This window comes from Pelodiscus sinensis, chromosome 22 (genome assembly GCF_049634645.1).
Source record: "Pelodiscus sinensis isolate JC-2024 chromosome 22, ASM4963464v1, whole genome shotgun sequence".
NCBI lineage: Eukaryota > Metazoa > Chordata > Testudines > Trionychidae > Pelodiscus > Pelodiscus sinensis.
This window is the reverse complement of record NC_134732.1, coordinates 10,538,254-10,562,052: the sequence shown is the minus strand read 5'-3', so window position 1 is coordinate 10,562,052 and position 23,799 is coordinate 10,538,254. Positions and strand designations below refer to the sequence as shown.

At 47.3% G+C, this 23,799-nt stretch overlaps 1 protein-coding gene across 1 annotated transcript in view; it reads right to left on the bottom strand.

Annotated features, from left to right (window-relative positions):
- Positions 1–11,483: 11,483 nt before the first annotated feature.
- EEIG1 (estrogen-induced osteoclastogenesis regulator 1) overlaps positions 11,484–23,799 on the bottom strand; it is a 60,350-nt gene continuing 48,034 nt past the window's right edge. The window contains exons 6-12 of the mRNA XM_006136328.2: positions 23,425–23,471; positions 21,768–21,922; positions 20,284–20,388; positions 19,782–19,971; positions 19,457–19,578; positions 17,202–17,271; positions 11,484–16,386 (exon numbers count right to left, since the gene is read on the bottom strand). Of these exons, the coding sequence (XP_006136390.1) occupies positions 16,341–16,386; positions 17,202–17,271; positions 19,457–19,578; positions 19,782–19,971; positions 20,284–20,388; positions 21,768–21,922; positions 23,425–23,471 (735 nt within the window). The 3' untranslated portion in view covers positions 11,484–16,340. The remainder of the gene's footprint in view (positions 16,387–17,201; positions 17,272–19,456; positions 19,579–19,781; positions 19,972–20,283; positions 20,389–21,767; positions 21,923–23,424; positions 23,472–23,799) is intronic.

Below are 23,799 nucleotides of genomic sequence, written 5' to 3'. Positions count from 1 at the left end.
GACCCCTGAAGACTCTGACTCATTTCAATTAAAACTCCCTGCATGATGCCTCTCCTGCCTCAGACCCTGTCAACCCACAGATGTTGTAGATTTTATCCAGAGTGTCTTCCCCTACAGCTGCCAGACTGAGGACATGGCTGCATCATACTCATCTGGTTAGCAGGTGCACTAGCCCTTTACTTTCTGTTCAGTTACTAGATCTCTCAGCCCCAACTCCTCCCAATTTCTGTACAGAAGCAGCAAGGGGAAGCACCTTCACCTCAAAAGTTCTGCTTCAATCCCACCTGGTTGGGGATTCAGCTCTGGCAGCTGGGTACCAGAGAGCAAGGAACAGGAAACCATAGGAACTGACAAGTGAGAGGTGACTTTGGAGTGGGTTTTCTCTCTCACAGGAGGGCTGGACTGACCGAAGATTTTTCCTTTATAGTACATACCAAGCCTCAGGTTAGGCTTCATTTCAAAGGTCAATCTAGGTGATCTAGGGCAAAAACCACCCTGGTCCAGCATAGCGGAGACACAGCAACTTCCATCAACTTGGCTAGATCTGCACAATCACTGCAGCATAGGCAGCCCCTCTGCAAAGCACCACTCTGGCTCTGTAATGTTATGGCTGTGCAGATCACCTGGCACTAGGGGGAGCAGCTGCCCCGGAAGATCCTGTTTTCAGGACTGGTCCAGTGATCAGTTTACACACAGCCTCTGATCAAATGAAAGAGAGTGGAACTGACAATGATCTATTAACAGGCCAGTCCCATATTCTCCCCTCAAGAAAAGCCCATCCACCCCACCCCCATACATACAGCAGTCCCTGAATTGCCTTTTTCCCTCAGAGAGACCCCCTGGGAGACTAGAGAGAGGCCCTGTTCCTGGCAGAGCTGTACTCATTGAGCCCACATGATGCTGTTGGAGGCTACATACTGGACTTGCTCCAGGAGCCCTGGTTTCCCCCACTGTCTCAACAGCAGTACTGGGGCCTGGATTCTGGCAAAACTGGGGATGAGTGGGAGAGACCCAGCGTTGTGGGATGGCGTGTGGGGAAAAAAAAGAGAAGAAAAGGTATTGAATGAAACACCAAAGGGGAAAGGAGGAGTCACTCTGGAAACGTACATTGGCATAGCTGAGTCCCTCAGGGGCGTGAAAAATCCAACCCCCTGAGAGACCGAGCTACACTGACCTAACTCTGAGTGCAGACAGCACTAGGTTTTTCCCTAGACCTAGCTATTGCCTCTCAGGGAGGTGGATTAACTACAGTGATAGGAGATGCCCTCCTATCAGCATAGGTAGCGTGTAAACTGAAGTGGTGCAGCTATAGCATGTCAACACAGACAAGCCCTAAGTCTGTCGACCCGAGGCCGTGGGTTGCAGATGTCTCTCAAAGGGCCCACCCCCCCTGACAAAGGAAAGGCCAGAGAAGAGAGAACCCTTCATGTAAACATTTGCAGGGGCCAAAAAATGACCAGAGGGCAGAGACAGGCTCAAAGGGAGAGATCCAGAAGAGGACGGCTAACAGAGCCCTCCACACTGTGTCCACTGCTCTGAGGAGTCACTGGCTGCCTACTGGGACTGGATAGAAGTATGACTAAGGGTCAGGGAAATGGCTTCACCTAGCTACCTCCTCCTAGAGCAGGGTTAGTCCCTGGCAGGCCGCTGCCGCTATATTACCTGCACCTTTGTAGGTACTGGTGATCACAGCTCTCATTGGCTGTGGATTGACATTCCCAGCCAACGGGAGCTGCAATCGCTAGTACCAGTGGAGGTGCAGGTAAATATAGCAGTGGGGACCCACTAGGGACTAACCCTGGCAGTCCGGATCCAGCCTGCAGGCTGGATGGCTAGAGTGATGGATGGCTGCCTGGGGTGGAACCAGCCAAGAGAAGGGAGATGAGGTTGTGTTAGGATTTGACTGAGAGATGAACACAGATGAAGACTCTTCTGAGTGGGCTGGGGCCATAGCCCTACCTACAACAGCATCCTCCCTGGCGAGCTGAGTGATGGTATAATGATCTGCAAAAGTGTGCACTGAGGACCAGGTGGCTGTCCTGCAAATCACCACGATGGGCACCTGGGACACAAAAGCTATGGAAGAGGCTTGCGCTCTCGTGGAGTGCACTCTAATGGGCAGGGCCGGAACCCGCGCTAGCTCGCAACATGTCTTGATGCAATCTGAGATCCAGGATGAAATACTCTGAGCCGACACTGGCTGACCCTTCATCCTATCAGCTAATGCTATAAACAGTTGGGGGGACTTGCGGAAGGGCTTGGACTTCTCTAAATAAAAAGCTAAAGCATGCCTCACATCAAGTGTGTGTAAAGCCTGTTCCATCCCAGAGCTATGGGGCTTAGGGTAAAACACAGGGAGAAATATATCCTGGTGAGCAAGACAGACACCACCTTGGACAAAAAAGCTGGGTGGGGGCATAGCCTGACCTTATCCTTAAAGACGACTGTATATGGGGGGTCCACTACTAGGGCCCTGAGTTCTGATACTTTCCTGGCTGAGGTAATGGCCACCAGGAAAGACACCTTCCAGAACAGGTGTAGAAGGAAACATGTGGCCAGTGGTTCAAAGGGAGGACCCATAAGCCTCGAGAGCATTACATTTAGGTCCCAGGAGGGCACGGGCTCACACACCTGAGGGTAAGCCCTGTCTAAACCCTTGAGGAACCAGTGCACTATGGGGTCTGAGAAAACGGTCCTTCCCCCCGAGCCAGAGTGGAAAGCCAAGATGGCTGCTAGGTGCACTTGCATGGAGGAAGGAGTCAGGCCCTGGAGCCTGAGCCCCAGGAGGTAGTCTAAGATAACTGGGACCGGGGCCTCCAAAGGGGGGACCCCCTTATTACTGACCAGATCACAAACGGTTTCCACTTTGCCAGGTAGGAAGACCGAGTAGGGAGCTGGAAGCGTTCTAAGAGGACTGCCTGGACCTACACCAAACACTGCCTCTCTGAGGCCATTAGCCATGGAGCTTCCATGCCATGAGGTGCAGGGAGAGGAGGTTCAGATGCCGGAGTCTGCCGAACTCCTGCAAGATCAGGTCCAGATGCAGGGGGAGGGCCAGAGGCCACTCCACTGAAAGGGCGAGGAGGTCTGGGAACTAATGCTGACGAGGCCAGGCCTGGGCTGTCAGAGTCACTGAGTCCTGGAATTCCCTGACCCTGAGGATTACTCTGGGGATCAGTGGGAAGGGGGGAAAAGGCCCCGAGGCCAGAGGATCGTCAACACATGTCCCAGAGACCCCGGGCTGTGCCTGTACAGAAAGCAAAACCAGGGACATTTCCTGTTGACATGGGTGGCAAACTGGTCTCTGAGGGCAGATGTAACCCTCTCCATTTTCCACAGGTGAGGGTTTCCCCAACTGGACCTTTTGTACCCCTGGAAGGACCTGCTGAGGTGATCCACCAGCTCATTCTGAGCCCAGGGGAGGTAGGTGGCCACCAGGTGAATATTGTGAGCTACATAAAACTCCCAGAGAAGGAAAGCCTCCTTGCACAGGGGATAGGAGCGAGCACCACCCTGTCTATTTATATAAAACATTGCAGCCATATTGTCAGTCAAAATTGAAACGCACCTGTTTTGGAGCCGCAGTAGGAACACACCACAGGCATGGCGAATAGCTCTCAACTCCCTGACATTGATATGGAGAGAGAGATCCACGGGGTCCCACACACCTTGCGTCTGGAGCTTCCCAGCCCGTGTCAGGAGGCGTTCATCACCAGCTGAATGGACGGGGAAGAGGTAAGAAATGGCATCCCTTTGCAGACCACTTCCTCGCACAGCCACCAGTCGAGGGATTTCAGCACGTCCACGGGGACTGTCACCACCGTGTCCATATGCTGAACAGCTGGGTTGTAGCTCCAGTGCAGCCATAGTTGAAGCGGTCTCATTCTGAACCTGGCGTGCCGTACCACGTAAGTGCAGGCCGCCATAAGCCCCAGCAGCCTCTTGCAACAGCAGGCTGTTGTGGTGGGGAACGACTGTAGTTGCAGAATAGCATCCCTCAGTATCATGAAGTGCTCCGAGGGCAGTGAGGCTCTGCCCTTTGTTGCATCCAAAAGAGCTCCCACAAACTCTATCGATTGAGTGGGAACCAGGGTGGACTTGGCCTCGTTCAATAAGAGACCCAACCTGAGGAACGCCTCCCTTACGAGGGATATTCAAAAAAGGGAAGAAGGACGATCCAGGGAACTATAAGCTGGTCAGTCTTACCTCAGTTCCTGGAAAAATCATGGAAGGAATCCATTTTGAGGCACTTGGAAGAGAGGAAAGTGATCAGGAATACTCAGCATGGATTCACAAAGGGCAAGTCGTGCCTGACCAATCTGATTAGCTTCTATGATGAGGTAACTGGCTCGGTGGACGTGGGAAAGTCAGTGGATGTGATATACCTTGACTTTAGCAAGGCTTTTGATATGGTCTCCCCAACATTCTTGCCAGCAAGTTAAGGGAGTATGGATTGGATAAATGGACGGTAAGATGGATAGAAAGGTGGCTAGAAGGCTGGGCCCAGCAGGTAGTGATCAACGGCTTGGTGTCAGGATCATGGTCAGTTTCTAGTGGAGTGACCCAAGGTTTGGTTCTAGGACCGGTTTTGTTCAATATCTTTATTAATGACCTGGATGAGGGGATGGATTGCACCCTCAGCAAGTTTGCAGATGACACGAAGCTAGGGGGAGAGGTAGATACACTGGAGGGCAGAGATAGGGTCCAGAGTGACTTAGACAAATTGGAGGATTGGGCCACAATCTGATGAGGTTCAACAAGGACAAGTGTAGAGTCCTGCACTTATGATGGAAGAATCCCAAGCATTGTCATAGGCTGGGGACCAACCAGCTAAGTAGTAGTTCTGCAGAAAAAGACTTGGGGGTTACAGTGGATGAGAAGCTGGATATGAGTCAACAGTGTGCAGGCATGGCCAATCCAAGACTGTGCCTGGTTAGACTGGGCCCTAATCCAGGAATGCAGCAGAACAGGTAGATGAGAGTAACCACAATGCTGCATAGCCCCCAGGGGTTGAGCTTCTGGCTGTGTAGTGTGGAGGTCATTGGGGAAAAGGAGGTGACGGAGATCACAATTGTCTTAATTGTTTCTTGCACTCCCTTGTCTGTCTGCCTCCAGGTGTCTCTCCCTGAGATTGTAAGCTCTCTGATGCAGGGACTGTCTCGGTTGTATAGCACCTAGAACAATGGGGGCTGAGGCCAGGCCTGTACTCCTAAGTGCTACTGAAATACAAAAGCAGCAAGCAAAGACTCAATACATCCCGCTGCGGTAAAAGCCTTCAGATTGCCTTGGTAGTGAAGAAAATTGTTTCCAATTCCCATTATTGGCCAGTATTAAAATCATCTGCCCCTATGAGTGACAATGATGCAGGATGGAGAGGTAGGAAGGGACATCCTTGCCAGCTGCTAGACTGGGTAGTGCAGACCTCCTATCTCAGCCCATGATTTGGGAGAGGGTGATGAGTTTTCATCCACAGAACTGAGGCCTGAACTCTCATGGGATCTACGGGCTGTTTTGCTTAATTTCCCCTGAAAAGGTGCTTCAAAGTAGAAAAATAAAGCTCCCCCCACACCGTGCTGTTTCCAAACAAGCTGCAAACAGTAATAGGAGGAAAGCCCAAAGCAGGGTTACAGGTTGGAGAATGAGGACGGCATTAATTCCAGAAGAGCTAACAGACACAAGGTATTAGTCCGGGGATTTCCACAATGATAAGAACCGCAGAGGACTGAGTCAAATACAAAAATCATCATCATTTCCAGATTGGTTGCCAACATGCAGCAATGTGCAAGAGGCAGGGAAGCTTGAAGGCTAGGAATTACTCACTGCCACACAAGACTCCATTTCATTGCTTCGCCACGCCTTGCAAACTGGATATTCTTTTAATGCATTTAATGCCTGAACAAAATATTTACTTCCAAAGGAAACCAGATTGTGTTGTTGGCTGGAACACAGCATTGCTCTGTGTAGTGTTGCAAACAAGCTGAATATTTCATCGTGGGCTGTCTCCTATTTGGGTCATGAGTTTCTTAAATATCAAAGTCCTGAAACAAAAACCAGCTGGAGATGCAGTTAGAGAGTTTTTTAAAAAGCCCATGTTGAAACAACAGATCAGCAGATAGATAACATTCACTGAATTCTTCATTGTAGCCATGAAGGATGCTTTTATATTTAACCCACAATCTAATTGTTTAAGGTTGTTTGTTAATTTATTAAGTAACTCACTGAGAATCTCTGAGTTTACAGCCAAGGCTGATTTAAAAGTTTGTTCTATTTAACACAGATGTGTGCAGAGATTTAATCAGTCTCCTTGACTAGGTTATCATTCAGTGCAGCACAAGTCTATCTAGATTCTGGGACATGTAATTCATCTTTGGTAAAATGTCATCAGCTTCTATGCAAGGTGACAGATTGTAGATGCATAAACAGTGGCTATGAACTGATTGCTTTACAAACCTCCTGCCAAGTTCAACCTGAGAAAATAACTTCATTCAAATCCAGGACCCCTTCTTATTAAGTGAACTCTACTTCATTTCCTGCTGAAGTCTGACTTTTCAAACAGCTCCTGGCTGAGAGACCAAATCCAGTAAGGAAAAAGGCTGGGCCATAACCTTGCTTAAGTTATTTAGCCAACGTGAGAAATCTGCCCCTACCAAAAAGGGAGTGGAGGCATCTGACAATGGTTAGTGGGGTTTAAAGTAATGTTTGTAAAGGGCTTTGAGGATAACTCTCTACTTGTTGCAAGAAAACAGATGAAACGTTCTTATGCATAGAAAAGAATCAAAGGAGCTACCTTCCTCCCCAAAACTGTTAAATGCTGAAAGCCCTTGCTTCCTGAAACTGGAAAGTCACAAAGGCCGTGGAATTTGGCTGGACTGCAATTTGGCTCAGAAGACTTGAGAAGGGTTAAGTTTGCACATTCCAGTTTCTAATTGGACTCCATTTTGATGTTTTCTTGCCTGCTCTTGCTGCACTTTATGGCATGTCTAGATGGGGAAACTTTCTGGTGCAGCTAGAGGAGAATAACTGTCTCTCTGTAGCTATTCTGGTGTAACTGCCCCCATGGACAATACTCCAAAATAAAAGTTACTTTATTCCAGATTAATTAATTACTTCATTTCGAAATGGCTCTGCTCCAGAACAGCGTCCCCACCCAGGTGAGTTGTTTTGGAATAGTTAGAGCAGGTTATTCTGCTACACTTGTGCCAAGTAGCTTCTCCCATGTAGACAAGGGCTTATTCATAGCAGCACCAGGGATCGGCTTCCTAAAATGTTAAAATGATGGGAAGTAGAAAGGATTTGCTCTTTCTGCTTCTCCCCCTCCCCCGGATTGTGCCTCAACCAGGGGAAGCTAGGAACCGTTTCTCCTGTCCCAAGAGATGGGCGTTTGTAAACACTGCAAAGAGAAGGAGAACAGGGACAGAGTACAGGATGCTATGGAGGTGGAAGCCAGAAATGACTCAGCTCCATCACCAGCTCTGATTGGCACAATGAGCTACAAACCACCTCTAAATTAATCTCCCTGGCCCTTCAATGCAGTGTACACTCAGACTGAATACACCTGCTGCAAACCCATTTGCTACATTTGTAGATTTGAAAAATCAGAGTAGATACAGCAATCCTTCCAGCACCTTCCCAACAGAGAGCAGGCTGGGGCAGTGCAGACACAAGTAAGGGGCCAGCCCCTTAAGAGGAAGAGAGCTAAGGCAAGGTACTTCGGCATGGCAGCGCTGAATGACAGCACCTAGAAAAAATAATCACAGGAACCCTTCAGCAAACCAGATAGCCTGAACTCAGCCCCTAGGTGCCCTATACAATGGATGGGGGCAGAACCCTTTCTAGTCTGACCTCCAGTGCAGCACAGGCTTCCCCAAAATAATCCCCCCCCCCAAATAATTCCTGGAGTGGATCTTCTGAACACAAGCACCTGGTCTGCATTTAAAATGGATCAGCAATGAGGAATCCACCATGACCCTGGATGTATTTTCCAGTGGTAAATTATGCTGTTAAATGTTACATCTTATTTCCAGTCTAAATCTGTCTAGCTTCAAGTGTCAGCCATTGGACCATGTTAGATCTTCCTCTGCTAGATGGAAGAGCCCATTATTAAATATCCCTTCCCCCACGTTGGTACCTATAGATTGTATTCAAGTCATCCCTTCGCCTTCTCTTTGCTAAGCTAAATAGGTTGAGCTATGTGAGTCTACTGCTGTAAGGCAGGCTTTCTAATCATTTCCTCATTTTCATGGCTTTTCTCATAACCCTCTCTGATTTATCAACATCCTTGAATAGTGTATGCCAGAACTGGACATCGGATCCCCACCACAGGTGCAGCAGTGCCAACTATAGAGGTAAAATAACTACAGGCAGTCCCCGTGTTACATGGATCTGACTTACATCAGATCCCTACTTACAAACGGGGTGAGGCAACGCCGCACTAGCTGCTTCCCCCCAGCAGACCAGGGAGACGCGGAGCGGCTTTTCTCAGCAGACACCTCAGCTTGAGGATAAAGGACTGAGGGAAGTGAGGTGTGGGAGAATAAAACTGAGCTCTGGAGAAATGTTTGGCTAGAGTTTCCCCTACAATATGTACTAGTTCCGACTTACATACAAATTCAACTTAAGAACAAACCTACAGTCCCTATCTTGTACGTAACCCGGGGATTGCCTGTACTGCGATTCTGGTTTTTTGATCGCTGGATGCCATTAACCAGAGCCAGGAGAGAATGACAGAGAATCCTTCCCCTCCTTTATGCTTTACATGTCTTATTTGTTTGGGCTGTACCCTCCTTCCTGCAGACACTTAGGAAGTGCATGTGTGCTGCTGCACTTTGCCCTGCCCGGCCTAGCGCAATGGCATTCTTATCTTGAGGCTTCCGGGCACTATTGCACTACAAATAATCATGTGCTCAATTAAACAGGCACCTAAAGCACAAATCAGATTACAAGATCCATCACCGGGGTGGGGATTCATTAGTGCATGTTTGCACAGTGCACTAGGGACTAGGTTAAGAACATTGGTGCTGCTGTTGAAATGTGGGCAAATGCCTGACCTAGAAAGCAAACAGCAGAATTTGCCTTGGATCACACATCAAGTGCCAAAGTGAACTTTTCTTTTATTAAACAGGTCTCAAAATGCAGCAGTCAGAATCTAAAGGGCCAAGACATCTTCCAACTCTGGCCTTTATTTGCTTCGGGTCTGGTTTCAACGGCCAGGAACACCTGTTCTTTGTGAGCCTTTTGAATGAGTGACATCATGAAACAATCTCTGCATTAAAATCAGCTCATTCTGCCAACACAAAGTAATCTATGTAAGCAGAAGAATGTACCCTAACTCACATGAGTGTGTTTCTGCACGCAATCCATGGCATGGATAAAAATGGATGAAATTTTGGGGAATAAAAAAACAAAGATCAAGGTTTCATTTAAATTGGATTTTAAAACATTATTTAAATACTCCTTTTAAAAAATAAACACATTTAAAATGAATTCTGAATACAAAATGTGCTAAGGCCTATGCTTATAATAACGTCTTTAAATATTTAAGTAAAAATAAATAGGCTGCATCCATGAGCCTCTATAAACAAATCTGAGTTCAAGGCTGCTTTTCTATGTAAAGAAAGAACCCAGGGTAAAAAAACCATTAACACTGAAGGTCAAGTCTGATAGAGAATAGGTCGCGTGTGGCATTAAGGACTTGATCCTAGAGTGAGATGGTGGAGTGGGGTGTATGTGTGTGGGGGGAGGGGGAGAAGTAGTGTTTCAGGAGCTGTGGTATTGGTTGCAAGAGACTGGCAAAGTCATCACAGGTATTGATGTCCTGGCCTGTGACACCATCATGTATCACATCAGGATTATCCATTGAGCCTTCCTGCATGGTGTCTCACTCCTATTTCATAGCTTCTCGCTATCTGAGATCTGTTTGGCTCTGCTCTCAAGCTAGGGATATTTATAACTCCATTCAGTCACCATTTTATAACATACTAAAAATGTACAATTAAGAATATACAATTATGTAGCTCCAAATTTTCATAAGTAAATGTGTATAGTTATAATGTACTCCGCTGGGGAGCAAAAGCATACCATATCTAGTGTAAAGGTTCTATTCAGTTGTAAATCCACATCTTTTAAAGGGTGGTATCATCCAATGAGAATGCACCTTTCTTTAGAAAATAACTGCAGTACACATGGGAAAGTTGCATAGAACCAAGGCTTTCCACTTGTGGTTTAAATCACCTTGGTTTAAAAATCAGTCCACTCCTGTCATTCCTGGGAGGAAGAAATAGAAAAAGAACGAGCTATCTTGCCTTGCTTTCGAGCAGCTAGTGGAAAATTCTTAATGGTACTGGAAGGGAGCCTACAGGGCAAATGAGGAAGTAGATAGGGTTGGATTTAAAAGATTCAGGCATTTAGCTTTTGGGGGAGAACGATGCAAAATAATTCTGTTGCGTTTAACCAGTGTGCCGCTCCAATCAGGTACCTTGGGAAATACCCGTCTCTCTCCACAGCAAGGGTTCTCATCTCTCCCTGTTTGGTACTTCCCACAACCACCCTGTGGTGGCTACAGCCATGACCTCCATGGAGGGGAAACTGGGGCCAGATCTCTGCTACAGAGGTTTGTCTGTATAGCTGTTTGCCACACTCCCCTGTCCCAGCAGACAGCCATGCTGGCAAATTCAGCAGAGTTGACTGACAAGTGCTTCTGTGGGCACAGCTATTGTCTTTCAGGGAGGTGGTATTATGACAGCAGAAAAACTCTGGCATATGTACCTTTACAATAGGGAGCTCTGCCCCATAGATGTATCTTTAAAACCTGGGAAGCATGTAGACTAGGACTAGCCCTCTGAAGCTATTTAATAGATTCCTGGCCCCTCTGCTGCAGTTAGTGAGGGACCAGCACCATGTGTTCAGCCAGATCTCTGCAGATGTTCCACAGATTGGAGTCTGGGAACCTCTGCAGCAGACACACCAGATAGATTCTGGGATGCCCAGATCTAACACTGCTTTTCTGTTGGGCAAGATGGTGGCAATTACATCAATGCAGACCAAACTCCTTTTGCATGTATTGCTCAGGCAGTTAAAGGTAGATCTACTTTGCATCTTTCTTGCATGCCTCTTCAAGACTGGAGATGGAAGCCCTGCCCCCCTCTCATCCTCTGCCCATTTCAGGTGATCTACTCCACTTTGCTGGGGGGGTTGTTTTATTTGTGACGCTCTTGCTTTTGCTTCCTACCCACCTCCAATAACAAAGCCAAGGGAGGGAGAGCCCTGCTAAATCAGCCCCTTCGTAGCTTAGCTGTTATCCCCAAATTCATGGAGGGATTTAATGGGTCGATTATTTGTATTGTGGGGACACGCAGGAGCCTACTGCATGTGGTACTGCATATCCACTGCTTCACTTCCATCAGTAAGGAGATGCAAAGAACCCCAGGATATATTTGGGAGGCAAAAACAAAACAAAACAAAAAAACCAGTCCAGGATCAATAAATGAAGTACCAAAAAAACCTTTTATTTTCCCCAAAACCATAACATTTTGACATTATATTGATTTCCACTTATATTTGTTATTTCTCTACATTAGGAACCAGATACAGAAAATACAGACACGATCTGCTGAATCAAAGACGGCACAGTATTCCATTAGAAAAGAAACAAAAAACTAGAGGAACAAGATAAAAATGGTGAAAATAGTCATTCCCTCCAGCCCATCAACTTTCCAAGAATCATCATCAAAATAGAGTAGTGGAAGTAGCTTCTTTCTACACGCACTTCTGCTTTATGAAAAAAATTAGATTTTCTCTTCTTTAGATTTCAAAAGTAAAAAAATGTTAAACTATCTTTCAAGCAATTTTGGAAATTTGCATAGACCCATTCCCTTTCCAAAAATATCTGTAATCTCTCTCTAGAGCATCTGAATATAAATCAAGTGCGCTTTTCTTCTGATCTCTGAGCTCAATTCACTTTTAAGAGAATAAAACATGATCTCCCCTTTCCCTCACATGAAAAAATATGGGCTTTAACAAACATTTTCTTATGCTCTCAAGGCAAGTAAAAGGATCAGCTGCACCTCCAGCTCAAACCTTCTCCCAAGTTCTTGGTTTCCCAGGTTTTCTATGCTCACTCCTTCCCAGGGGGGTAGGAGTAACAGCTCCTTAGTGCTGTGGAGGAGAATGGGATAGGACTGCAGAGGAGGGCTGATGGAAAATGCAGCTTGAAGGCTGGGGTGGGGGGTGAGGACTTTGCAGGATCAGCCCACTAGGTAGAGGCGGTGGCTTGTAAATGCCACAAACACTAGCTACCAGGGTAGTGTTTGTGGGAACAAGCCCTGAGAGACCAGCCCTGTCCACAGGACTGAATCACTGGAGCAGCAATTCCCTCAGTGTGGGATTGGGGAAGAGAAGAGGAGCAATGAACTAGTTAGCAGCTCCTGAGGTAAGGCAGCTAAGGGACAGGGGCAGGGAAGGTTCGCTCAGCTCCCTCTCCCCAGGAGGGGAGCCTTTCACCTGGGTAATCGAGTCTCAAGCGTACCTGCAGTGAGGTTTCCCAGAGGTTGTGAGTGCAGAGTCCAGCTGCACAGCCATGAATTTAAAACAAAACAAAAAATAAAATCAACTCCTCCTATTAAGATTTTAATGCAACAACTTTCTTCAGGTCTCAGCCCAGTTCAGAACACTCTAAAACCCAAAAAAAAACATTTAAAAAGGGCTAAACTTTCCCTCCAGAAGGTGACACTAAAACTGACTGTCCTTAACTTGGAATCAGGACAGCATGAAAGCTCCCATCTAAAGTGCCAGTCATAGAGGAACTAGAGGTTTTAGGCCATCCTTTCCCCATTCCCACCTCGGGCAGAGCCGAGCCAGTCTCCTTCTCTGACTCATTTGGGGGGCTGTGCCTAGTCACGACCTTCCCATCTGCCCTTCCCAGATATTTCTTTAGTTTACAATTTCTTTAAAAAAAGTTAGTAAAAAAAGATACTAGGCTGAAGATCCCACGCTTTGTGGTGGGCTTCCAAATAGAAAGCTCTTGAAATGTTAATCTGCTGTAACGGGGAGTATGGGATCCAGGCCATTCCAACTTGGCCCATGGGCTGAGGGCAGGGGGCAGGGAATCCAGCTCTGCTCCCCTGGCTCAGCCCAACTTAACCCTCCTGCTCTCCTGCAACTGAGACCAGGGCCTACACCACTGATGAGGGATGCAAAAATCTCACCATGGGGCCTTTCCTTTGTTCATTTCTGGATCCCCTGAGAAACAGACAATTGGGGGAGGAAAAATTACCTCCCCTTTACTCCCCCAGGAATAAAATACCAATGAAACAATGACAACATCACAATGCAGTCAAAGAATACCAGCCTGCTGGGTTTATAAAACTTCAATAAACTTCAAGGAAAAAAAAAAGGAAACTTAACCAGTGGTTTGAATTTGACAAACTCACAAAATATTCTTTAGCATCCCAACTAGCAACAAATACCGGCAATGCCACAAGGAAAAAAAGTGCTTGCAAGATACAAAGCTTCCGGCCAGGCAGCAGATCTGCTGTCCAGACAATCCCAGTGCCAGCTTAGACTCCCTTGATGCTCCAAAATACACACGCAGCACCAGGCTGCGGGACTGCTGAGCATCACTTGGGAGTGAGGATGCAAAGCTGGAATTTGGTGTGGTATGCAGAAAGACCACTCTCTCCTTCCCCCTGGTCCGAGCCCTGTTCTGACCAATCAAAGGTTAGCTGAACTATACACGTTCCACAGGACTATAGCTGCGGGCTCTGAGCTAAAAGTTGCCAACAAGCCAAGGTCTGCAAAGTCATCAACAACTGCCAGGGAACAAGACCCAGAGGCACCAAAAACCTGTCAAGAATTTAAAGAGCAGAGCACTGAGCTGCTGCAAAGACAACAATCTACACAGAGGCTGCAGCTCTCCAATGTCTCAGGATCAGAGGTTAGGGTTGCTTGCCAGCCTGGTGATGGGAGGACACGGTTTCTGGAAAGCTAACCTGCTCCCCCCCTCGTCTTCCTGAAGGAGCTAGTTCCCCCTTCACTCCAAAGGGTGTTTTGTGACATGTCTAACAGCAAATGTCCCTCAGGGACCAGCTGTCTCTCGCCAACTGGAGCCCAGAATACAGGCTCTTGGTTCCCAGCCACTGCTGAAGTAACAAGAGGGAAGCAGCTAAACTGACCTGGCTTTGGACTCCTTCCTGTATTACTTGTCCCCTCTCAAGCCATTGAGCTGCTGCTGCAAGGTTGCAGACGAGCCAATTTCCAAGAGTGTGGCATGCCCGCAGTTCCCACTGAGGTCAATGGGAATGGTGGGTGTGCCTCTGTCCACATGGAAAACAGCACAAGTTACTGCTGGAGGGGCTCCTGTACTGATTGGACCAGCCAACCCAGTCTCTTTGGCAGCAGCTCTGGAGGGAGAGGCAAGCAACCCATGTCCCCCTTCTCCAGCCCCTTGGAGTCCTAAACAGTGTAAAGCCAACCCCTACCTAAGGCAGCAGAGCATCTCACCAACCTGCTACCCAGTGCCAACCTGAGTGGAGAGGAGATTAGAATTAAAACGCACGCAGGTATGACAAAGACAGACTCAGTGAGGCCTTGGTCCAACCAAGAGCGCTTTCCTACGTTCAGCCAGAAGGTTGGACGGGCCTAGGCCAAGACTGGTTAATTTCCTCTGAGGGAAGGTAGGTGAGCTAAAGAAAAAGTGCACACCTAAGATGCTGTCTGCATAGCTACAGCAAGCAAAGAGGAACTGGAGGGTCCGTGGCATCGGTAGCTAGAACCAGCCTCGCTACGCTGCTCACTGAATCAGCACCCAAGCCTCCTGTGCTTGTCAGACTAGAAATCCAGGCCCCTTCAGTCTTGCAGTCTTCGGCGGAATTGCCTTTCCCAGCAGCTCACTTGCGTGTGTTCTAGTTACCTAGGGACACAACCTTTAATCCTGAAAAAAGCTTGGCCATCATTAAGAATTTCACACACAAAAAGATCAATTACAAATCTCTTTTTCGACTAAATGGGACAGCGTGTTTGTGTGTGAGGGGATGTGTGCACACGCACATGTACATTGCCAGTCACCTGGAGTGTGCTGTTAGTCAAAGTGCATGGCTTCTGAGTGCTACTACAGGACAACAGCAAAGAAGGAACGGGCACCACATAGAAATAGCTTATAGGCTGAAAGCATCTGTACAGCAAAAGCTGCAAAGGCAGCCTGCAGGGAGCTGAAAAAGGCTCACGTCTTTTCTGCCACATCACGCCAGGGAAAAGGGCAGTTAACATGTCAGGCAACTGCAGAAACTAGAAAAAGCTGAAGCATGAAAAGATCAACCAAGACGCTTAAGCCTGCTGCATGTCAGACCCAGAGTTAGCACCCCGGGAGGGGAGGAGAATGGCTGCCATAGCCAGTGCATTTAGCCAGTTCTTTTTGCACTCGTTAAAGCTTCTCCTCCACATAGGAGGAAACTGGCTTGACAATGGCTTGCTTTTCACACAGCAAGAATTGCCCACCAGAAACAGTTCCGTGACTGGCTCTGGCTGAGAAAGACAACCGTTTAGATACTCCTGCCATGACATGAGAGACCGTCACAACCAATCATAGCCCCTGTTCAAGGTACATACAGAATCTCTAAAGTGCTCCTGCTAATAGCAACCGAAGAAAGTGGCCTCCCATGCCCAGCAGTGGAAGTCAGTACTGCAGTTAGTTTTGCTAACAAGCGGTAGCATTTAACCTTTAACATCGAGCTCCATCTCAGTCTATTTTCTGAAATGCACTTTTGGGAAACGTTTCCTATGAGCAGATGACTGGGGGGTTGGTTTTTTTGATTCATTGCTCAGTAAAATGATGCCATCGGAGGTGAAGTTTCCTTGCCATCCATAATGTAGAATCAGCGTAATCAAGTATCTTGCAAGCGGCCAGCTCGTCATTTCAACCACAAGCTGCTCTCCTGGTTTGTCAGTTCTGGTTACCCCCTTCAGTGGTTTGAAAAGTTCACAGTGGTACAACCCAATGATTTGGAGTGGAGAAGTCCCTAGTAAGGAAGCAATGCATGGAATGAGGGACTGGGGAAGGGAGGAACATCCTCCAGCAAAGAAGCGGCTTCCTGACAGACCCTTAGATCTGCAGGGAATTCGGGGGGTTTGGAAGCATTGCGATGAATGGGGAGTTAATGCCAAGTCAGGAAAAGTGCAGGTTCTGGAGTGGTATGGTCTCAGAGGAGTGCTGCAGTGCAAATGTAAGGGGAGGGGTCTGGAGAAATCCCTTCTGGAATGTTGCATGTAGAGAGGTAAAGATTGGCATCCATGTGGCAGAGGACGGGGGAAGGAGTCTGTTGCCAGCAGGTCTACCCTGTTCTTCACATTTAACGGGTTTCAATCACCACTGGCTCATAAACTCCAGATGAGGCCCTGCAGGAGGAAGGAGAAGAACAAGGTCTTGTATTTACACTTTTAGATTAACACAGAACCCTCCATGTAGAGCTCAGAGTTCAGGATTTTTTCCAAACAAATACAAATATTGAAAATAGCTAACCCAGCCTGCATAACAAAAGCCAGGCAGGCAAATGGCAATCAATATCCCAAGGCTGTTCAGAGAACCGGCTGTAACACACCTTTCCTTCCTGCGAGAGATGAAAGTGGCTAAGCAGAGGACACCTGGAAAGGCTCCAGAGGGGAAGCTGTCTATTAGAGCAGGGTAGAGGTTAGCACTCCAGGGCTCTAGCCGTGGCTTTGCTATCGACTTGGTGTAATTTTGCATTAGACACTTCACCCCAAACTCCACTCATCCTGGTGCTTGTACGGTTTAGTGAATGTAAAAGGTTTTGAATTTGTGATGAAAGGTGCAAAGCAGTATGGAAAGACTGTATTTAATAGCAACTCTCCTCCAGGAGGAAGAGGAAAGCATGCTGCGTAGAATGGAGAATTAATTAGGCTTTGTGGTTTTGCTATAATCCTGCAGGAGGCAACAAAGTTTGCCAGCCTTGAACAGGCTTTGAAAGCAGAGAAAAATAGATCATTCCCCCGCCCCCGATGTACACTTTGACACACCTTCCCTCTCCCCTTTTCTAAGCAGTCAAGATCAAATACCCCGCCAAGCTTCTGCTGAACTCTGAATACACACAAGCACAGCTGCATCCTGTGACTAAAGGGATCCCAGGAGTATTAATGTGGGAACCAAATCATCATGATCTTCAAAAGTCTCTTCGCTACTGGTCTCTTCATACCTGTTGCCCAGCTGAATCCCGCTCAGTGTAGTTGTGCCATCTCTGCTCACAAACAGCCTCAGGTTACTGTCTGCAGACAGGGGGAGAGGAAGAAAAGACAGTGAAATCCCCAGGTGTCTCCTATGGGCCATGTTACACACTCCCCAGCAAGCTAACAGAGCTATTTTATTCCATTTCTGTCAGCACGGGTGTTTTTAACTCTTCCTCTGATGGTTGTGAAGCTTCCTGGAACTCCCTCGCCTCCTTGCTTTAGGAAAGGCTATTTGGGCAAATCAGACTTCGCAAGAGTAAGCTTTTAAAAACAACGTTTTAATAAAATATGGTTTTAGTTTTGATGGCCAGTTTTAAAAAACTTCTAAACCATGTCATGAATTAAGGAATCCTTAGTATCATTAAATACTCAAGAGACAAACATTCCTCTGCAGGATTTGCAGTCTCATCATTATACCACAGTGAAGGACCCCTATTCTGTTCTGTCTAGTTTCCCCCCCAGAGAGTGGAGTGCAAATTCATTAATGAAGCATGATAACCTGTTTTTAATCATCCAAGTTGACAAAGGCAAACAATGGTGTGTGTGAGTAATGAACAGCAAATTAGATTAAAGTTTAGAGTTCTAGTAAATCTAAGCTGTAGTTTGTATAACAGATAAGAAAATTAGTTTAAATACTTGTTTTTTTTAAGAGGACTATTTGAAATTTTCCATAAACTGATCAATTAAAAAAAAATATTGGTTTCAATTCCTTTAAAAAGAGTGACACAGCTTCTCCCCCTACATCCCTAGAGTATTCATAAGAGTCTTTTGGTCAGGCCATGTGCCACTATGTTTAGACCGGGCTGGGGAACCTAAGGGCCAGAAATCCAGCACTGTGGTCCCCCATGCCCCTCCTGTGGAACTGGAGTTGGGGACAGGACCCTGAGTCTCACTGGCCAGAGCCAGGCAAGCCTGGGGCTGGATCTGACCCATGGACTCTGCCTGGCAGGGGGAGGAAGTGAATCCGTGTACTGCTGTTTTCCTCTCCCCATTGAGCAGGGGAAACAGTAGCACAGCAGAGCACTGCCTGGAGGCTTTCCCCCCCCCACTGCTCTAATTGGCCATGATCATGGCCAATACAGGCAGCAGGGGGCAGTGCCTGGGAGAAGTGGCGCAACAGAGACATGTGTCTCCTTGGGGAACTGCACCAGGTAAATGCCCCCTCCTGCCCAGACTCCCCATTCACAGCTCGCTCCTGCTTCCTATCTCCCACCCACACCCTGCATCCCACCCTGCTGTTGCCCAGACCCCCCCCATCCCACTCCGGCACACTTCCTTCCACCCATGCCCCCCCACCCCATCCATTCCTGCAGCACCCCATCCCCACTTTGCTCCTGCACCCTACCTCCTGCCCAGCTCTTTCACCTCAGCTTGCTCCTGCGCCCTCCTAGACCCACAAACCCCCAACCCACTCCTGCAGCCTCCTGCTCAGACCCCATGCCCCAAGCCTGCTTCCTAGCAGACCCCTCCCACACACTGAACCCCTCATTTTTGGTCCTCATTTGGGAGCTACGAAAGCAAGGTGGAGGTTTTTTTTTTTTTGCTTCTCACTTGTGTGTGGCCCCCAACTGATTTTTCTGTGGGTCAGTGGCCCCCAACTTAAAAAGGTTCCATGCCCCTGGTTTAGACCCATCCTTCTTCCTCTGTGGGCGCACACACACATGCACACACACATGCACACACACATGCACACCTCTCCCACCACTTTCTCTTCAGCTTTGCAGCTGCTGTTTATGGGCAAATACCCTCTTGCATAGCATGGGAAAAAGCATGCCCAGGAGCTACCATCAGAGCCAGGCAGGAGGGTGATGCAACTGAGCAGTGATATTGACAACACACAAAATGCTGTCAAAAGTGAACATGGACAAGAGCAGGAGTGTTTGCCTCTCAGTTGGAGATACCTGTAACGGTAGCAAGTACACTCTGATTTCAGTCAAAAGTAGTTACAAGGGTGTGGGGGGTGACCAGTGTTCCCTCTGCATGGTGGCCGCAGTTTCACAGGTGATTAATCAGCCCTGCCCAGTCAGTCAGCTCCCTTCAATGAGCCCGGAACCTTAGACTGGGTGGGGCTGATTAATCAGTGACGCTGGGCTGCCCCAGTGTACAGGGAACACTGGAGGCAACATCGGGTGATGCCAGAGTTTGAATTAAAGAGGGTGATGAATATTGCTAAGGTGGGAAGAAAAGCAGCAAGTCTCCCCTCTGTGCCTTGTACCAATCTCACCTTCAGTGTTGCTGACATCCGTGAAATCCTGACTCTGCATAATTTTCTCCACTATGTCATCAGCATCAATTCTAGTATCATCCACCCAGGTTGGGTGACTCTCCACCGAATCCTTTTTCCTTCTGGGAGGGAAAAACAAACGAACAAAACAAAACAAAACAGATTCAGTATCTCAGTTCAGGCTGCTAGCGCTGTGTCCTTTAGCTGTAGCCTCTTCCTTTCACGATATAGCAACAGTAAATTTGAGACCATAAATGTAAAGGAAGAGCAAAAGATCCTAGGCTTCCCCCATCCAGAGAGACATCATCCTTGTACTGTTACTTACCGGGATGACCTATCCAACAGGAGGGCTGGTCTTGGGGGGCGAGGTGGTTTCTCTAATTTGTGGTCCCGCTCTCCCTCAGGACACTCCACTGTCAAACTGAGCCCCCCCGAGGCACTGCTGCTGGTGGACGTATTCCGGCGGTGGGTCAAATCAGACATACTGGAGGAGCGAGAGTGCTCCGTGCTATAACCTGTGGATAGAGACTCATTACCAACCAAACCTACTAGCCCATAGCAACACAGTGCAAATAGCTAAGTCTCCAGGTCAAGCAGGGAAGCTTCACTGAAGAGGCGAAGGCCCTCAATCCACAAAGGAGAATTACATGGATCTGCAGTCATCACACAACTGAAAGTTCAGATAGAAGGCTCAGGAGCAGCTCTGAGTCACAGCCACTCCTCTGACCTACTCTTAGAGGAAGGTACCCCAGGAAAACAGATTTAGAGATCTGAAGACCTGCACTTTCCTGGTCACAGTTGCCAAAGTTCAGCAAGTCAACAATTACCAGAGATTTTGGACTGCTGGCTGGCATAACTGGAGTTCCGTGAGTGCCCTGAGTGGAACACTTCCTCTGGACTGGACAGATTCTGGTCTGGTTCCTCTGGAACACCTGTCAAAAAATGGAGCACTCGCATTATCTCTCTGCCAGACCATTCACCACTTCCTGCAGAAAAGCTGGATGGGATGTTGCTGCACTCGGCCAGGGAAGGGCAGTGCAGTGACTCTGCTCTGATACATGCAGTTCTAGAAGCTGCCAGGGATCATTTACGATAGTAGTAGGGAAAGGCTGTCAAAGCAGTCACCCCTTTCAGTGGCTGATAGGGTGCCCAACTCTGGAATTAACAGGGACCTCCAATCTCTCATGCCCACGGAGATGATGGGTCAAGTCTAAAGCTATTCATAAGGGATCAGGCTCAAACCAATAGCAACTTGGCATGCTGCAAGGATTTTCAAGTGACGAGGGACAGAGGGGTGGGTACAAAACCCCAAAGGGGCAGGATTCTCAATGCTCCTAACAGGGAGGGAAAGGCCAGGAGGTTGTGGCAAGCTGACTGACAGTTAAGGCTCTGAATCAATTTGCCCCTCATGTTCACAGGTGTCAAGTCGGATGTAGGACCTGAGTCACAGATGGTAAACCCCAGACTGGAACTCAGCCCATGGGTGAGACTGAAGCATGTCAGACAGATATATGGGGTAAAACAAGGCAAGGACAGTAACTCCTTCCTGTTAGCTGCTTTTCCCATTGTTATCCCCACTCTTCTGCTCTCCTACGGGTGAGTTCCAACATCATTTACATCACCTCTGAATGTGGCCTGAAGAGTCGGTGAACCCGCTAAATTTCCCCATCCCTGCCTGTGTGTAAAGAGGCTGTAAGGGGCATTTTTGGTGTCTTGGGTAGATCTGTAAGCCAGGTTTTTTTTTTTTTTGTTTGTTTTTTTTAAAAAGGACTCATTGACCTTTTTCTGCACCCACTGAGGGGAACTGGGTAGCTCCATATTCTGGTGCGATGTGTGTTGGTCACAGTATATTTGGAGCCCATTCACTTTGAAGAGAGGAGCTACGGGAGACTAATGTCCTTGAAAAATGGCAGGTTAAAATCTCTGCTTTAGCAGCTGGAATGAGGCCATTAGCTCTCAGGCTCTGTAGCACTCAAAGCAGCACCAGAACTTTTCTAAACATCAGCCTGAGCAAACCCAAGTGCAAAGTGGTGAACAGTGTTAAAGGTCATTCAATACAGGAGAATCCAAAGTGAGGGGCACCTTAGACTGGATTGCAAGCCACACATTAAATCAGTCCCTGGAAGCAAGAAGAAATGGCTTTTTCTCCTCTGTTAAGAGAAAGATAAGTGCTACAGACTTTCATGTTCCCCCTGCTCAGCTACATTGGGATTTCTTCAATTTTAGGATAGGTGATGAAGAGCATAACACACAGAGATTCATGAGCCTTTCACAAAGTGATGTATCAGTCTTGGGAACAGAGGGCCTGTACCTGAACTGAGAATGGTGGGTCTTGACTTGGCCTGGCGCACTGCTCCGATAGTGGCTGAGCCACTGGTGCTACTGGTAGTCCCCTCGCCCTTACAGGTCAACTGCAGGGAGGAGTCTTGTCCCGGAATGGCAATGGATTTGGCTGTGGAAGGAGGCCTGCAATAGCCAAAAGACAGGATATCAGACACAGATTACCCAAGCAGAAACAGCAGTTTTAAGAGGTGACTGACTAACAGAGCCCTTCCTTCTTGCTTCCTTATGGGGAAGGATGGAAGTCTGCAAGACTCATACACTAATCCAGTCACCTCCTCAAATGTTTTAGATAAACTAAGCAGAGAGCACTCCTTTATGCAAGGAGTTTGTTTTGCTTCTCCTCTGGGTCGTCTCCATATTTTTCTACATCTTTCTTAAAAAGAACAGACACCAGAACTGTTCACTAAAACTTAAAATCTTTGGAACCATGTGCTCTCCCTGGACATTACTTCAACATTATGTTGCAATAACTGCTTGTTGTGTCGACATGGACTACGTTACATTGGAATAACATCAGTTTTTCTGAAATAATGCTGCTGTGTAGACATAGCTGAAGGGACCTTGAGAGATCATCAAGTCCAGTTCCCTGCCCTTGTGGCAGGACAAACCATCATCTAGATCATCCCTGACAGATGTCCATCCAACTTGCTCTTAAATATCTCCAGTGATAGAGATTCCACAGTCTCTCTAGACAATTTATTCCAGTGTTTAACTACCTTGACCATTAGGAAGCTTTTCCTAATGTTCAACCTAAAGCTCCCTTGCTGCAATTTAAGCCCATTGCTTCTTGTCCTATCCTCAGAGGCCAAGGAGAACAATTTTTCTCTCTCCTCCTTGTAACACCTTGTTACGTACTAGAAACTGCTATCATGTCCCCTCTCCGTCTTCTCTTTTCAAAACTAAACAAGCCCAATTCTTTCACATTTCACTCATAGCTCATGGTTTCTAGACCTTTAATCATTTTTGTTGCTCTTTTCTGGACCTTCTCCAATCACCATACTCCAACTGACGCTTAATCAGTGCATAGCAGAGCAGAAGAATTACTTCTCATGTCTTCATGGTTCATCTCATCTGCTCATTTGTATCATTAATCTCTTGATACAGTGAACATTTTTGGAAAATGTATATTAAGTGTCAGATGCTACTAACTGGCAGTTCTAAGAGTTAAAAGGTGACCTTGAACTTGTACTGAGAGAAGGAGTTCTATATCTAGAAATGCTTTTCAAACACCTCTGAGAGCCAAATGTTTTCTCCACTTTACAGATGAGTGAACAAGCACAGAGAAAATAAGTGAACCACCCACGTCATACACAGTCTTTGGCAGAGAGGAAGCTAGAATGCCGGAGCCCACATTCCCAGTCATTAGCCTGCTCCCCTCCCCCCACAGTACTTCTGGAGAAGTTATAAAACTGCCTATGTGATCTATGGATAAGACGCACATGATCATATTCGCACGTCACTGGGTTTTATCAGATCTAGGCCAGTTTAGGATTCTGCACCCTTTAGGGAACAGCGTTGAGGCCAAAAACCCATCAAATGTTCCAAATAAGTCTATTCTCTAATGAACTAGGACCCAGAGCAAATGCACAGGCCCAGTAGGAGTGGAAGAAGATTGAGCAACTCACGTTTTGAAGCAGGGGTCCCCAGAGAGCAGGGACATTCCAATTATGACCTAGGGGAGATGGAAATGATACATGTCGTTAGGAACTGCCAATTCCACCAAACTAGTCAGTCCTCTGTAGGGATATCAGCATTGGGTCCTGTGACTGTGAAGGGGGCTTAGGAACTGGGAATTTGCACAGCACTTTGGATCAGCTGGACTGCCTTTTCCTCCAACACAGAAGTAATTTTAGGGGATACAGCAGGGCATTATTTTAAGCCACTAGTATCACTATGCCAAGACATATCAACATCTCAAAAGATGTTGCTATAGCAGCTCCAATGGAGCACTCAAGACTTTCTTCCTGTTCATGTTTTAGCTACAGGCTGTTATTGGAATG